General features: G+C 42.6%; 2 protein-coding genes across 2 annotated transcripts; both read left to right on the top strand.

Annotated features, from left to right (window-relative positions):
• Positions 1-2,499: 2,499 nt before the first annotated feature.
• On the top strand, positions 2,500-5,569 carry LOC308297470 (uncharacterized protein; the record flags this gene model as incomplete). Its single annotated transcript, XM_080740875.1, has 5 exons — positions 2,500-2,621; positions 2,757-2,894; positions 3,024-3,241; positions 4,004-4,216; positions 5,121-5,569. The coding sequence occupies 5 exons, from the start codon at positions 2,500-2,502 to the stop codon at positions 5,567-5,569; spliced, it is 1,140 nt and encodes a 379-aa protein (XP_080597001.1).
• A 1,286-nt stretch (positions 5,570-6,855) lies between these two features.
• Positions 6,856-11,534, top strand: LOC308296918 (uncharacterized protein). The gene is made up of 6 exons (XM_080740272.1): positions 6,856-7,293; positions 7,451-7,540; positions 7,844-7,990; positions 8,404-8,454; positions 9,096-9,152; positions 9,598-11,534. Exons 1-6 carry the CDS (start codon positions 6,885-6,887, stop codon positions 9,813-9,815), a joined length of 972 nt encoding a protein of 323 aa, XP_080596398.1. The 5' UTR covers positions 6,856-6,884; the 3' UTR covers positions 9,816-11,534.
• Positions 11,535-16,005: the final 4,471 nt, after the last annotated feature.

Raw genomic sequence — 16,005 nt, 5'->3', positions numbered from 1 at the left:
TTGTGCCCTCAAAGTGGCCTTGCCCCTAAAATGACGAAATTCCAGGCCTGGTTGTTGATGATAACAATAATATATAAAATGTAATTTGGCAGGCCTTGATGCCGTCTTAATGAGTGATTTCACCCTTGCTGAAAATAGCAGATCTATACCGCATCACAACATGTTGTGAGGTTGTAGATCGGCTATTTACATCATGAAACCAAGTGTACAATGACTTATTTATAGTGGATATACTGGCCCACTAGTCCCTTCCAATTATTTTAGTCTAGTTTGTATTCATCAGCTTGTTTTCATTCAATTTCAATTTAGTTTTTGTCAGTGTAAAAAGGTAGTCGCTGAACATGTTTCGTCTTGTCTTTGAAAACAACACTGGAGCATTTTGGTCCTTGACATGTGAGTTGGAGTAGGTGTACAGTATGTGCAGAGGAAGATTCAGCCTAGATGTATAAAATACATTCACACTTAGAGGGACCTGTTTTTTTGTTTGTTTGTTTTTTTCCCCCTTCTTTATGCCTCTTAACTCTGGTCTTACTCCTTTCCTCTGCAGCCTAATGGCTCTTCCGGCATTGATCTGCTGCAGCCACTCAGAGAAGCCAGAAACACAAGGTAGGATTAACACACTTAGCTTAATCTGATACATGACTAAATTATTATTAGTTAGTGAATTCAGCCTGTAGAGCAAGGGTCTTCAACAGGGGGTCCGGGACCCCGAGGGGGTCCTCAGAGTTACTACAGGGGGTCCTCCAAATCTTTGTGTGATAGAAAGAAAAGAAAAAGAAAATCTCCTTTATTCACGATATTCCTGGCCATTCTATGGAGGCTGCCATTTTCCTTTTACAGAGGGCGCTGGAGCATTTTTAAACATCTTTTCACTTCCTCCCAAGTCGAAGAACAAGAGATCCCAAGGAAGTGACAGGGAATTGTCTGTTGCCAGATATTGCCAGAGACAAGCGGCCAGGTCTATGAATAATAAGCCCAATAGAATTAACTAGGTTCAGTTTTACTACTTTACATTTACATTTGAAAATAGCAGATCAGCAAGCTCACAATGTGTCACATTGTGACACATTGTGAGCTTGTATATTTGCTATTTAAAAAATATAGAGGAAAGAAAAAACGAAAATAATTTGAATATTTTTGAAACATTTTAACAACACAAATCTGTGTGGCGGTCCCTGGCACCACATATTTTCAGATGGGGGTCTGCGACTGTGGACACATCTGTTAATCTGGGGTCCTTGATATGAAAAGATTTGGGAACCACTGGTTTAAAAAATATTAGAAAGTAAGCCCAATAAACAACGACACCAATTGCTTATTATAAGCAGACATGGCAACACCGGTTCATTCAGAGCCAAGAGCCCAGAGCGCCTCTACTGACACTTTAATGCAAGGACACAGGAAACCAAATGATGTTTTTTATTTTCTTTCAGGATATGAACAGGAAGCCGGGGGCGGGGCCAGGAATATCGTGAATAGACAGATTCTTAACCAGATTTGGAGAACTTTGGCCAAAAATAGCAGATCTACAAGCTCACAATGCCTCGCGCTGCGAGGCGTTGTGAGCTTGTAGATCGGCTATTTTCGGCAAAGAGGTTTGGTGTAGAGGGGAGAAGTATTGACAGTTCAAGTGGTTAAAAAACACAAATTGACATGAATCCAAAATACCCTAATGTATTGTGCTGGCAAACAATATGGAATCTATGATAAGGTTGTGGGCTTCATCTCTCTCAACTAAGGGGTCCTTGCCCTGACAACTTTGAAGACCCCTGCTGTAGAGGCTTTGCTGTTGTTTCTTTAGGTGAGACTATGTAATGAAACTCTTGTCACAGTGTTAGGGTACAGTTGAAAGGTTTATCTCCAGTATGGGTAAGCTGGTGTGTGTTCAGATTACTTAAATGACTGACTCTTGTCACAGTGTTTACAATGGAATGGTTTTGCTCCAGTGTGGACATGCTGGTGTCTCTTTAGATCAGATGACGTAGTGAAACTCTTGTCACAAAGTATACACTTGAAAGGTTTTTCTCCAGTGTGGAGATGCTGGTGTGCTTTCAGACTACTGGACGCATTGAAACACATCTGTTGGGCTTCACCAGCTCCTCCAAAGTCTTGCTGCGTGTGAGATCATCTGCAGGGTTACTTGCTGAATCCACATATTGCTGGTGTCTTCATTTTGTCTGCATTTCACTCATACAATCCAGAAGTGTTCTTTTGTATTGAGATTTCTGCCACCTGTTTTTTTGTGTCCTGCCTCCCTACAGCAACAAGGTGAAATTCAGATCTGAGGAGGAGTTGCGGCAGCTTGCAGAATACATTGCCGATGCCTCTGATGAGTCGCTTGGAAACACCAAATCTAGAACCGCCAAAAGCAGAAAGACCAAGTAGGATTTGCACACTTACAGTAGCTTAATCTGATACATGTCATTATTATGTTCTTTTGTAATGACTTTTCTGCCACCTGTGTGTCTTGCCTCTATCTACAGAGACGGGGTTAAATCCATGCCTGTGAAGGAGTTGCAGCAGCTTGCAAAAGACATTCCCCAGGTCTCTTTGCAGCCTAATGCCTCGGATCAGTCGCTCGGAGAGTCCAAATCTAGGAACACCAAAAGCAGAAAGACCAAGTAGGATTTTCACACTTACAGTAGCTTAATCTGATACATGTCATTATTATAAACCGGACACCTCACTCAAGCACTACAGAAGTGTTCTTTTGTAATGAGTTATCTGCCACCTGTGTGTCTTGCCTCTATCTACAGAGATGGGGTTACATCCATGCCTGTGAAGGAGTTGCAGCAGCTTGCAAAAGACATTCCCCGGGTCTCTTTGCAGCCTAATGCCTCGGATCAGTCGCTCGGAGAGTCCAAATCTAGGAACACCAAAAGCAGAAAGACCAAGTAGGATTTTCACACTTACAGTAGCTTAATCTGATACATGTCATTATTATAAACCGGACACCTCACTCAAGCACTACAGAAGTGTTCTTTTGTAATGAGTTATCTGCCACCTGTGTGTCCTGCCTACAGCAACAAGGAGAATTCCATGCCTGTGGACGAGTTGCGGCAGCTTGCACAAGACATTGGCCAGGTCCCTGGAGAACAACTCTTTCAAGTGGTAGCACTTATCCAGTCTGACCCATCCCGTGGCTCCGCACACGAAGAGGATGAGGTTGATCTCCTTACACTCCAGCCCTTCACACTGCAGATGTTGAAGAACAAATGTATCTCCATCCTCCACAAAAAAGGTACTGTGTGTCCTGTTTGTGTTGTGTTGAGAGTAGGTCTAGCCTCAGTGAGTGACCTATGAAGGAAATGTGAGCTGTGTGCAACAGTGCATGGCGCGCTCTGCTGGACAAAGTATTTCATTGCACTTCCAAATGCAGTCCACAGACTCCACACAGCTCTAAGGCACTGCAGCCAGTTTTATTAATTTATTTTTATATCGGCGGGAAATTTCACCGATACCGATATGCCCAAATAAGGTCATATCGGCGGCCGATAATCGGTTCCCGATATATTGGTCTCTCGCTACTGGTGGTGAGTTTCCTGTCAGCATGAGTACTGGCTTTTTCAGGCAAAAATATTTATTCTTTACCTTTACCACCAGTCTCTGCACCACACTCATGTTATCTAATACCAGTAACATTGGGCATTTGTGAGATTTACCATTAGATATCTACCATTCCGCCTCTAGTGTCTACAACTGGGATGGTGTATATCCCTATGGGGCTTTTAAGCCGTGACATAATTTTGTAGGCAGAGGAGAATCTGCCCCCAGAGCATTTTCTGTCCCTCGCTATTTCAAAAAACAACGACTAAAGAATAACGACTAAAGTATAATTCTAACACTTTCCTTTCAACAACAAAGAGAAGAAAAATGTGTAAATAGTAAAAATAGTAAAAAGATTCACGGAAACTGGGGGCAGAAATTCTCCTCTGCCTACAAAATGATGTCATACTTAACAGCCCCATACTAATCTTTGCTCTCGTCCTCGTTTCCCCTCTAGAGCATTCGAACAGCAAGTCGTCCCTCAACGTCCTGGATGCTGCTGCTGACAGACTCCGACACCTCCACTTGCCCGCCTACAATAGTCTCTTCACCCTGCCCTCCACCTCTTCGGCCCCCAGGCCTGTGCCCTTCTCCCGTGACAACCTGTCACGGCGCAATAGACCTCCTCCTGACCTCTACAACTGTGGCAACTCCTGTACTCCCGACGAAGGTAACAGGGATTGTGTGTGGCGACAAATGTTGATACTGTTCAAAATTGAAGCAGATCTGCAAGCTCAAAACCTGTTTGATCTGCTGTTTTAGGTACTTTATGTAACAGTAGTAATTGTGACTGAGCCCAAGTCATTGGGGCAAAACTAACTGTTTAGGAGAAGAGAAAACAAGCTCGCCGCGCTGCGAGCTTGTAGATCTGCTATTTTTGAAAAATCGTGAAAATTTGAATTTTGACCCGATTCTATAAGTGTCTTTTGAATCCTTCTAAGATTTTCTGAAAAAACCTATGTTTCTATGTCAGCAATCTGACCAGCCATCGTCAAAGAAAAGGTCCTTTTCACTTGAATGGAGCTCAGTTAGTCTGTTCTTGAGAGACTACTATGTCAGTGGTTCTCAAACCTTTTCATGTGAAGGACCCCCAAAATTATATGTATTTGGCCACGGACCCCCATTTCAAAATATTTAGTTCCAGGGACCACCCAGAAGCAAAATTTGAGTTACAAACGTTCGCTTTGAAAATACATATATTCAAAGATTTGAACACATTTTCACAACTTTTTCAAAAATAGCAGATCTACAAGCTCGCAGCTGCTGTGAGCTTGTATATCTGCTATTTTTCACTGGTTAAAGCATTCTAGAATTATTGATTCAATAATTCTAGGCCTAAATGGGTTAAAGAGAAATACTATGTAAAAGATCGTATTGCCACAATGAACCAATATATCCATGCATCGTTGAGTCAACCATGTATCGTTGTACGTATCATATCGCTGTTAAAATGTATTGTTACACCTCTATTATTAGTAGTAGCCTTATGTAAGTTGGTGAATCCTCTTTAGTTTGCAAGGTTTTATATACTTGGCAACTAAAATAACCGAGATTGTCTTGTTTGTCCTGTACAGGTCCAGGCTTCAACTCACTGCCCCAAGATTTATCTGATGACGACAGCGATCGGTCTTCCTTTTCAGACTTAGACGACAAAACATACTCCCCCTCTGCCGATAAGAATGCATATTGCAGTGATTCGTCTGAGGAAGTGAAAGCAGGGAGTGAATTTGAGGACTTCAGCGAGGGACAAGTGGAACTTTGTGATGATGTGGCAGCAGAGAGAGATGTCCAACTAAGGAGAAACAGACAAGACTCAGAAGACATCACATACTCCCCCTCTGCCGATAAGAATGCATATTGCAGTGATTCGTCTGAGGAAGTGAAAGCAGGGAGTGAATTTGAGGAGACCAGCGGGGGACGGGTGGAACTTCGTGATGATGTGGCAGCAGAGATAGATGTCCAACTAAGGAGAGACAAACAGGATGTGACAGACACACACACACTCTCTAAGACCACACACTAAGACCCAAAATGTCTTGAGAACCTCTGTGATAATTCCTGCCGTCACAAGAAAAGCAGACGGATCTCGTAAATACAGTAAACAACAGTTCTGTTTGTATTGTGAGTTGCCATTCTTAAAGATGGCAAGGCATTTGGAGAACGTTCATCCCAAGGAGATCGAGGTTGCAAAAGCATTCAGTTTCCCAAAGAATTCTAAAGAAAGGCGAATGCATTTAGATAAGCTCCGCAACAGAGGCAACTATGCCCACAATGTTGAAGTTTTAGAAACAGGCTCTGGGACACTGGTACCAAGCAAGCAGCCAAAAAAAGATATGTCAGGGCAAGATGTCCTGCATTGCGTCCACTGCCAAGGTTGCTTCACAAAATGGTCACTGTGGAGACACATGAAGAAGTGCAAATTCAACCCACAAGTCGTTAATCCAAAACCTGGAAAAACAAGAGTCCAGGCCTTGTGTGCATTAGCCGAACCCATCCCCCATGGAGTGTCCAAAGGTGTTTGGAATGTCTTGAGTAAATTGAAAAGGGATCGCATCGCAGATGCAGTCGAAAAAGACTGGTGCATTATGGAGTTAGCAAAGTCCCTCTACAAGAGGCACGGATCCAACGCTGCGAAACATGACTACATCCGGAGTAAGTTAAGAGAGCTGGGGCGACTTGTCCTTTATGGAAGTGAGATCACGCCACTGAAGAGTATCAGAGATTACATCCAGCCAAAGAACTATGAGCTTACAGTGGAGGCAGTGAAATATGTCGGACGAACACATACAAGAAAAGAGAGAGCTGACAGTCTTCCAATGAAACTTGGATACAGCCTCAAGAAACTTGCGATTCTTCTGGAGGGTCGTGCTCTCATCAGCGGAGACAAACAGTTGGCTGAAGAAGCACTTAACTTCCAAAGGATCTACGACGCAAGATGGGCTGAGGATGTAACAAATGAATGTCGGAAGACCCTGTCTCAAGCCAAGTGGAATGCCCCACTGCTTCTTCCTCTGACTGAAGACGTCGCAAAATTGCACAAGTACTTACAGAAAGAGCAGCAGCAATACCTTGAGGATCTCAAGTCTACAGTGTCTATGGAGAACTGGAGGAAACTGTCCAGGGTCACTCAAGTTCAGGTTATGCTTTTCAACCGTCGCAGACAAGGCGAGATGAACCAGATTAAGCTACAAGACTTCTTGTCGAGAGACAAATCGTCCAACCACGAAGACATCAACTATGCTCTCTCTGACCTCGAGAAAAGGCTGTGCACACACTTTGCGAGAATCGAAATTGAGGGAAAGTGTGAAAACAAGGTACCCGTTCTATTAACTCCGCTAATGCTGGAATCAGTGGTCTGTCTCTGTGAATACAGAAATGAATGTGGTGTCCTTGAGGACAACCCCTATCTATTCGCCATACCCACCAGTATGTCATTCTTTCGCACCAGTGATATTCTCAGAGAGTACACCAAACTGTGTGACCTCAAGAATCCCCTAGCAATTACAGGAACCAAACTGAGGAAACAACTAGCAACCCTTTCAACGGTTCTGAATCTAAGAGATACGGAGCGGGGGCAGCTAGCAGATTTTATGGGACATAGCATCCGAGTTCACGACAAGTTTTATAGGCTTCCGGAGAGCACCCTGCAGCTCGCCAGGGTGAGCAAAGTGCTCCTGGCCATGGAGAAGGGACGAATGGGAGAATTCCAAGGCAAGAACCTGGATGAAATTCACATCGATCCAGATGGTGGGTGTTTCATGCATTGTTATACTTTAGCTATTGAAATTTAACAGATGCGCAAGCTCGTAGTGCAGCACCGAGTGCCATTGTGCCATGCTACAAGCTTATATATATATATATGCATTTTTTAGAAAAATCTTGAAAATGTGCCTTTAATCCTTAGAAGTGTGTGAGGACGACGCGTTTGAGGACGGGTGTGGGGACGGCACGTGTGATGACAACAACATGTGTGAGGGGCCTGAGGTCATGGAAGGTATATACTTTGATCATTACAGCAGCACATATTCTGTTACATCTTTATAGCACCCCTCGACTGTTGAGATACATAACACATTTTAGCATAATGTTGTTTTTCACTGTCACATGCAAAACGGAACAGTTGATGTTCCAATGTTCTTGCCAGTTGTTTGCTTCTCACAGTTATCAGCTTGGAGACGGCCACCCTTTTACAGCTCTCGCCATTTGTAATTGACACAAAGACATTACAGGGAGAGATGGCAGACACAATTATCTCCTGCACATTTACTTAAATAATATTTGACTTGTCATTATATAGTTGATGGCCTGAGCGGATCGCTGCAAGATGGGGAGGCGGTGCCAACTGTTGATGGCCTGAGCGGATCGCTGCAAGATGGGGAGGCGGTGCCAACTGTTGATGGCCTGAGCGGATCGCTGCAAGATGGGGAGGCGGTGCCAACCGGAGGTAAGGATATTGGACAGGGTTTTCCTTTTTATCTGACCCAGGTCAGCTGGGTGGTCTAAGTGGCTTTGTCAAATTCAGATTCAGATTTCTTTATTAACCATTGTGTAATACACATAGGAATTTGCTTTGGCATACTACATTTTTGCATTCAAATCAATTTTTTCACATATAACATACAAAAACAAAAAAACAGACAAACACAAAAAACACTAACAGAACACAACACGTAGTCACCACAGCAGCCATGGGCGGCGCTATCTTGGAGAACCTGCGCAACAATTCAGGGCGATCGGCCAGTCTGTTGCATGTGTCGATTCTCACCAAGTTTGGAGATGTGTAGCAATCAATGCCCGTAGCTTTACTTGGCCTATCTGTGGCACTAACAGAATAATGTTGTTCTTGTCATTCAACAGTTGCTAAACAGAGTGGGTCAGCAGGAGTCGGACAGACGGAGCCAAAAACAGGTAAGGATATTGGACACTTGCTGTACTATTTCCTTATGACCCCTTAGAAAAAGTAATACATTACTAATACATTACTTATTACTTGAATCAAAGAGTAATATGTTACATTACTTTATTACTTTCCCCAGTTCCCCCCTGCCACCCGCAAAATTATAGAGATGTACAACACAATCTGTTTAGAGACAACTTGTAGTGTATGTCGTGTGCAGAATGCTGCGGTGGATTAGGATCTACAAACTCCTGCACATCTCTGTTGTTATCTGCTGATAGCTTGTAAATCTGTTCTATTTTCACATCATGCAACAACAAGCTCATTTGTAATTAGGATCTACAAACTACTGCACATCTCTGCTGTTATCTGCTGATAGCTTGTAAATATGTTCTATTTTCACATCATGCAACAACAAGCTCATTTGTAATGAGTAATGAGGTGTGTTTTGGCAGTAATATCGTTACACTACTTTTGCTGGAAAAGCTAATAATATTACAGTAATATGTAATTTGTTACTGACAAACACTGGTAATTTCCCACCAGACTTAAGTTTGATCCAGACCAAGTTTGGAAATGTGTAGCATAGTAGGAGAATCTCCGCCTTACTTGACCTACGTGGCAATTAACAATGATCTTGTTGTTCCAACAGTTGCTAAACGGAGTGGGTCAGCACCGACAGGAGCCAGACAGACGGAGCCAAAAAGAGGTAAGGATATTTTGACAGCTCTGTGTGTTCCTGGCTGCGTCTGTCTCTGTCCGAGCACGAAATAGCGTTTGGTTAGTTTTTAGTTGTAGTAGTTTTTAGTGTTGGTCTTGCGCAGACTAACACACACATTATGTGTATGTATGGTATGATAATTTGGAGTGTTACAGTATAAGCACAGTGAGATTTCCCTTGACTTCAAAGTTCAGCGTTACTTTGTTGCTGCATAAAGGCTAACATGTTTTTGTTTGTTTACCTTTATATACAAAATCAGTTGTTAAACAGAGTAACAAAGTGTGATGTGCAAAACATACAACACACTACAAAATGAAACTACACTGGCCAATCAAATGCTGAATCTGTGTAGAAATAGCCAGTGGTAGAAATAATTGTAGCTTTTAGGTTAAAAATAATACTACACAAATCGGTTATTCCTTTTTCGTTTTAGCTCGGCAAGAAAAGAGGAAGAATTGGGAACCAGAAGAGAGAGAGGCCGTGGAGAGGAACTTTAAGAGAGCTATAAATACTTGTAAGGTCCCAGACAAAAGTGCATGTGACAAGTGTCTGAAAGCAGAGCCTGCACTTATAAAGAGAGATTGGAAATCTGTAAAATATTATGTCCATAACAAAATTGCCACCCTAAAGAGGAGGATGCAGAAGATGTAGAAAACTACTTCTGCACTCTTAAAACATGATCCTGTACCTGAGTGTTATTATGTTATTGTGTTCCTGTTAAAACATGATCCTGTATTTCACTGTAGGGAGGAGAGGGGAGACCAGTGTCTGTTCATTCCCTATGCAAGTCACTGTCCTTAAGCCACAAGGCAAGCTTCATTCAAACCGTGACTTCATTAGGGGACAATAGACACTGCTTTCCTCCACGCAGGGCAAGCGGGACAAATGCTTTAACAGTGAGTGCAGTCTATGGCAGTTCTATGCCTAAGGCAGTTCTATTCTAAGTTACTGGCGTAACAGTCTTTTGTTTTTGACTGCTTTTGTTGTAATCTCTGAGCTGTCAGATTTTATAGTTCTATTGATGCATAATGACTAATTTGAACTACTGTATTTGCACTGCCAGATGTACTGCCTTAGACAGTACCTCGAGTATTTGTCCAGGCAGCACTACATTTCATTAATACAGTACCTGGGTGTTATTCTGTTATAGTGTTCCTGTTAAAACATGATCCTGTATTTCACTGTAGGGAGGAGAGGGGAGACCAGTGTCTGTTCATTCCTTATGCAAGTCACTGTCCTTAAGCCACGAGGCAAGCTTCATTCAAACCGTGACTTCATTAGGGGACAATAGACACTGCTTTCCTCCACGCAGGGCAAGCGGGACAAATGCTTTAACAGTGAGTGCAGTCTATGGCAGTTCTATTCTAAGTTACTGGCGTAACAGTCTTTTGTTTTTGACTGCTTTTGTTGTAATCTCTGAGCTGTCAGATTTTATAGTTCTATTGATGCATAATGACTAATTTGAACTACTGTATTTGCACTGCCAGATGTACTGCCTTAGACAGTACCTCGAGTATTTGTCCAGGCAGCACTACATTTCATTAATACAGTACCTGGGTGTTATTCTGTTTTACTGTTCCTGTTAAAACATGATCCTGTATTTCACTGTAGGGAGGAGAGGGGAGACCAGTGTCTGTTCATTCCTTATGCAAGTCACTGTCCTTAAGCCACAAGGCAAGCTTCATTCAAACCGTGACTTCATTAGGGGACAATAGACACTGCTTTCCTCCACGCAGGGCAAGCGGGACAAATGCTTTAACAGTGAGTGCAGTCTATGGCAGTTCTATTCTAAGTTACTGGCGTAACAGTCTTTTGTTTTTGACTGCTTTTGTTGTAATCTCTGAGCTGTCAGATTTTATAGTTCTATTGATGCATAATGACTAATTTGAACTACTGTATTTGCACTGCCAGATGTACTGCCTTAGACAGTACCTCGAGTATTTGTCCAGGCAGCACTACATTTCATTAATACAGTACCTGGGTGTTATTCTGTTGTAGTGTTCCTGTTAAAACATGATCCTGTATTTCACTGTAGGGAGGAGAGGGGAGACCAGTGTCTGTTCATTCCCTATGCAAGTCACTGGCCTTAAGCCACGAGGCAAGCTTCATTCAAACCGTGACTTCATTAGGGGACAATAGACACTGCTTTCCTCCACGCAGGGGAAGCACAGGACGCATGCTTTAACTTAACAGTGAGTGCAGCATAAATCACTTTTGTGATGGACTTTTGTTTTGGAGTGCCCTTATTGCAATGTTTGAAATGTGAGATTTCAATTCAATTGTTACAGTTCAATTGTTACATAACTGTATTTGCAGTACTGTATGCACCGTTACATTTAGGCTACTGTCTTAGACAGTACCTTCTGTTCAGACTGGAAATAAATTTAAGTAATACCTGAAGAGTGTGTGAAGTAGTATATCTGTGCTATGGTGAACCCAGAAAAATGTGGAGAGTTATAAGAATTCATTTTCAAATCAAAGGGGTTTTATTGGCAGGAGAAAATGTACATTTGAATTGCCAAAGCAAGTGTCTAACTATAAATACAGTTGAAAGAGGGGAACATAAAAGAGTTGTAGGGGCACAGCACAGTGTAAACAGCTGTCACATTTTGTTATTATATATACGTATATATACATTCAGGGTATAACAAATGGCAGACATCTTTTGCAGTTGCTTTAGGACAAAAAGCTGCTTTTTTTCTGCAGTGATTTTAAAGTATTTGATGTAAAATGCATTTAAAGGTAGCAGAACTGTTTATATATACAATGCTAGCAGTCCATAGGGTGGTTGTAATCCATTCTCTAGCCTTCTATCGCAACAGTACACAAGTCTTTTGTGCTGTCTTCCCACATTTTTTGTATTTCTTCCTGTAGGCATGTTCCTAGTGTAGCTGAGTGTCTCAACCTCAACCTGATGGCAGAAATATCTACCTTGAATCATTACTAAGTATAACTCATTAACTTGTCTGTGGGTACTGTACCATAATGAATCATGAATGAATGATTGTTTGATACAAGCAAACTGACAACTTCACTCTCTGTCTGGTCTGTGCTTTACTGAGCAAGTTTTCTACAGGTAGTTCATTCTGAAATGGACAAACCTTTTTGTCCAGTCCAGTCCAGTGTTGCTCGACGAGTCAGTAAGTTGCCATTTTAATACAGCGGCACATGACTAAGTTAGTGATTTGATCTGACCTCCATCATGCTTTGTGGCGGTCCCAAGACCAACACAGTCTATCTCTGCAGTCTGTCAGGGTGAATAACTGATCTGGATACTCTGGTACTTGTTTATGGGGGTTGAACCAATAGTGACCATGATCAATTATTAGACTCAAGCTTCCTCATACTCAGACAGAGCTGGGCAAGACAGCTTTCTCTGTCAGTGGCCCAACTTCGTGATATGATCTCCAAACTCTAAAACGCAGCTCCCTGACCTCCCTGGTGTCCTCAGGAAGACATTAATCTGAAAGTGTGTTATGGTGTCCCCAGGAAGACATATCTGAAAGTGTGTTAAGGTGTCCCCAGGAAGACATATCTGAAAGTGTGTTATGGTGTCCCCAGGAAGACATATCTGAAAGTGTGTTATGGTGTCCCCAGGAAGACATATCTGAAAGTGTGTTATGGTGTCCCCAGGAAGACATATCTGAAAGTGTGTTATGGTGTCCCCACGAAGATGGTTGTATCTGACATCCCCACGTGGGACGACCCAGTCAGATCTGGGAGAAAAAGTATTGAATTTTGATAATTTAAAGTCAGAATCTTGTTCCTGATTTTTTTCTGGTCATGCCTGATTTTTTTCAGAGCTGTAGCATGTCTAGAAAGGGGGGTCCCCAGGAGGGACGCCGTTGTCTGATTGTCCCACGATGTAGCAAAAACAAGTATGTGTGTGTGTGTGTGTGTGTGTGTGTGTGTGTGTGTGTGTGCCTGTGTGTGTGTGTGTGTGTGTGTTCGTGCATGCGCGTGCCTGTGTGTGTGTGTGCGTGCGTGTGTGTGTGTGTGTGTGTGTGTGTGTGTGTGTGTGTGTGTGTGTGTGTGTGTGTGTGTGTTAGAGGAGTGCTACAGTACAGTAGTGCATTCCTTGAGTCAGCTCCTGTCATGGTCTTCATTAATCACTCATCATGTACAATTACCTGTTTTGAAAACGAGTTTGGCTGTTAGAAGTTGATTCATCTTGTCCTCAAGTAACCCTGTCTTGAGATACTGTAGCTGAAAAGCCACCTATCTGTATAATAAGTGTATAACTCATCAGTGTGACTGAATGGGTGAATGTAATGCAGAATCTCAGTAATGTGCCTTGGATAAAGGTGCTATATCAGGGGTGCCCAACCAGTCGATCGCGGTCGACCGGTAGATCGCGGGCTGGTTACCAGTGGACCGCGAGATGATTTCAAATAAATAATTTATTAATTCGGGGGGGAGGACATATATCGGGCGTTTCAGTGAAACGACTCCGAGCGAGTGGATGATGTTGACTGAACTCAACTCAACGTGTAGTAGTGTGTGTGTCTGTACTGTACCGAAAATAGCAGATCTACAAGCTCTCTACAAGTTCACTATGCATCGATTCCATCATGTTGTTTGCTTGTACATCGGGGAGGGAGGGGGGGGGGGGGGGGGGCTACTGCACGTGAATAAATTAAGAATTGAGAGCTATCATTGGTCGATCACAGGGTCACTCACAGGTCACCGCCCGGTGCATGCTTTTTGTTGTGGGAAGTAGTTGTTGTGTCCGAGCGATAAGGAAGACAGCTGTTTTTGAGAAACACAAAAATGGCACAAGCGCAGGCCAAGAGACCCAAAACGTACCATTTCCACAAAGAATGGGAGGAGGATTACTTTTTTGTTTATTTCAAAGAAAAACCAATCTGTTTGATGGAGATCGCTATGAAGATTGTGTGCTCTGTGAGGGCACGGGGCTTACAGAGGAGGCTGTTCCGTGCTCACATGGAGGAGACAGAGGGAGAGCACACAGACCTGCTGCTGCACACGGATGTAAGGTGGCTGAGCAGAGGTAAATTTCTTGACAGATTCAGCGAGTTGCTGCCTGAAATTAAAGAGTTTCTCAAGCTTGGTAAACATGTGGAATATACACAGCTAGAGGACAACACATGGCTTTTGGATTTGGCATTTTTAACCGATCTCACTGGCGGGCTAAATGACCTGAATTTAGAATTGCAGGGAAAGAATAAATGTGTGATAAACATGATCAGCTCAGTGAACGGGTTTAAAAGCAGAATGGAAATGTGGGCAAGACGGCTGCGGCGCAGTGACCTGCGCAACTTTCCTCACATGCAAGCTGAAGTTCAACGTCAGGCTGGGGACAACGCACAGCCTGATAGCACACGTTATGCGGAGCAAGTTGAAAGCATCATATCAGAGTTTGATAGGCGCTTCACAGACTTTGCAGCTATAGAACCTGTTGCAAGCTACATGTGTTTTCCATTTGGAAATGTGGATGTGGATGACATCACACCCAAAGTGGCCTCACTGTGTAACCTGGACAGCTCTGCTGTGGAGGACGAGATCATCAAACTTCAAAATGACATCGAAATTAAATCCAGGGCAACACAGCTAGGGACTAAGGGAGAGTTCTGGGAGCTATTGATGCCTGAAAAGTATCCTAACCTCAGGAGATGTGCCATGATCATAACTGCTTTATTTGGATCAACCTACCTGTGTGAGTCTGCTTTTTCTCACATGAACTTCATCAAGTCAAAGTACAGATCCACAATGACAGATGAGCACCTTGTGGCCTGCCTAAAACTTGCACTCAGCTCATACGACCCTGACTTTGACAAGCTAGCCTCCTCTTCCCAGTGCCAGGTTTCCCACTAAGGAAGAGACTGACATGGAATAAAGGACAAAAAAAATAAAAAGAAAAAAAAACTATAAAAAAGAAAAAGAAAAAAAATATATATAAAGAAAAGAGAACTATCAGTGACTTTTGACATAATCCACATGTTTTGTGTGAGTGTGTTGTCAGTGTGTATGCAGAGTGTGCAATAAATGGTCATGCTGTCTGTATGCCCAATGTGAGAAGTTGCAATCGTTCCATTCAATTACAATTCCTACTATACAGTATGAGTACAGTACAGTACAGTGAGTACACTGTTATAATCCCTATTAATATTTTCTGTTTTTCACGTGTATATTGAATGGGTGTTACGGTACATTTTGGGCTGGTAGACCTCAGCTAGGTGGCAAATTTTAAAGTAGACCTTGGTTCAAAAAAGGTTGGGCACCCCTGTGCTATATAAATGCACCATTATGACATTGACCACCTCTGGTATAATTGTCTATAATATATCCTCATCTCACCCCAGTAGTAGAATGTCCTATAAGAGTGTGGCCTACGCATATGTATTTGGCGTAAGTCTGTGGCTTAATTAGTCAAAATGCTAACATTATTATGATATTATATTATTACAGCCCACCAGGCAACACCTTATCCAGACACAGAGTCATGACACAGAATGTCCAGCAGAGGGTAGCAGTAGCACATAAACAGGTTGAATGTGTATGGTGCTGTTGCTGTGTTTTGGTGGAATACTGAGAGAGATGAAGCAGGGACCCACATAAAGCAGGGACCCCTATTGTACTAGTAATTGTATGCATTAGACTTATTTGACAGCACTGTCTTCAGTGTTTTGTAAATTCTTGTTTTCTGGTTTATTATCTTTTCTTTGAATATGTTGGATACATGTTAATCTCGATCAGAACACACCATCAAACCTCTTTGCTGAAAGTGTGCCCCCAGAATAGAGATGCTTGAGTTCAAGTAAAAAAAAAGAAAAGAAAAATAAAGTCCCTATAGCAAATGATTTGGACACGCCCCCTGTAA

Source organism: Nannobrachium achirus (genome assembly GCF_963921795.1).
Source record: "Nannobrachium achirus genome assembly, chromosome: 13".
NCBI lineage: Eukaryota > Metazoa > Chordata > Actinopteri > Myctophiformes > Myctophidae > Nannobrachium > Nannobrachium achirus.
This window is presented reverse-complemented; position numbering and strand designations above follow the sequence as displayed.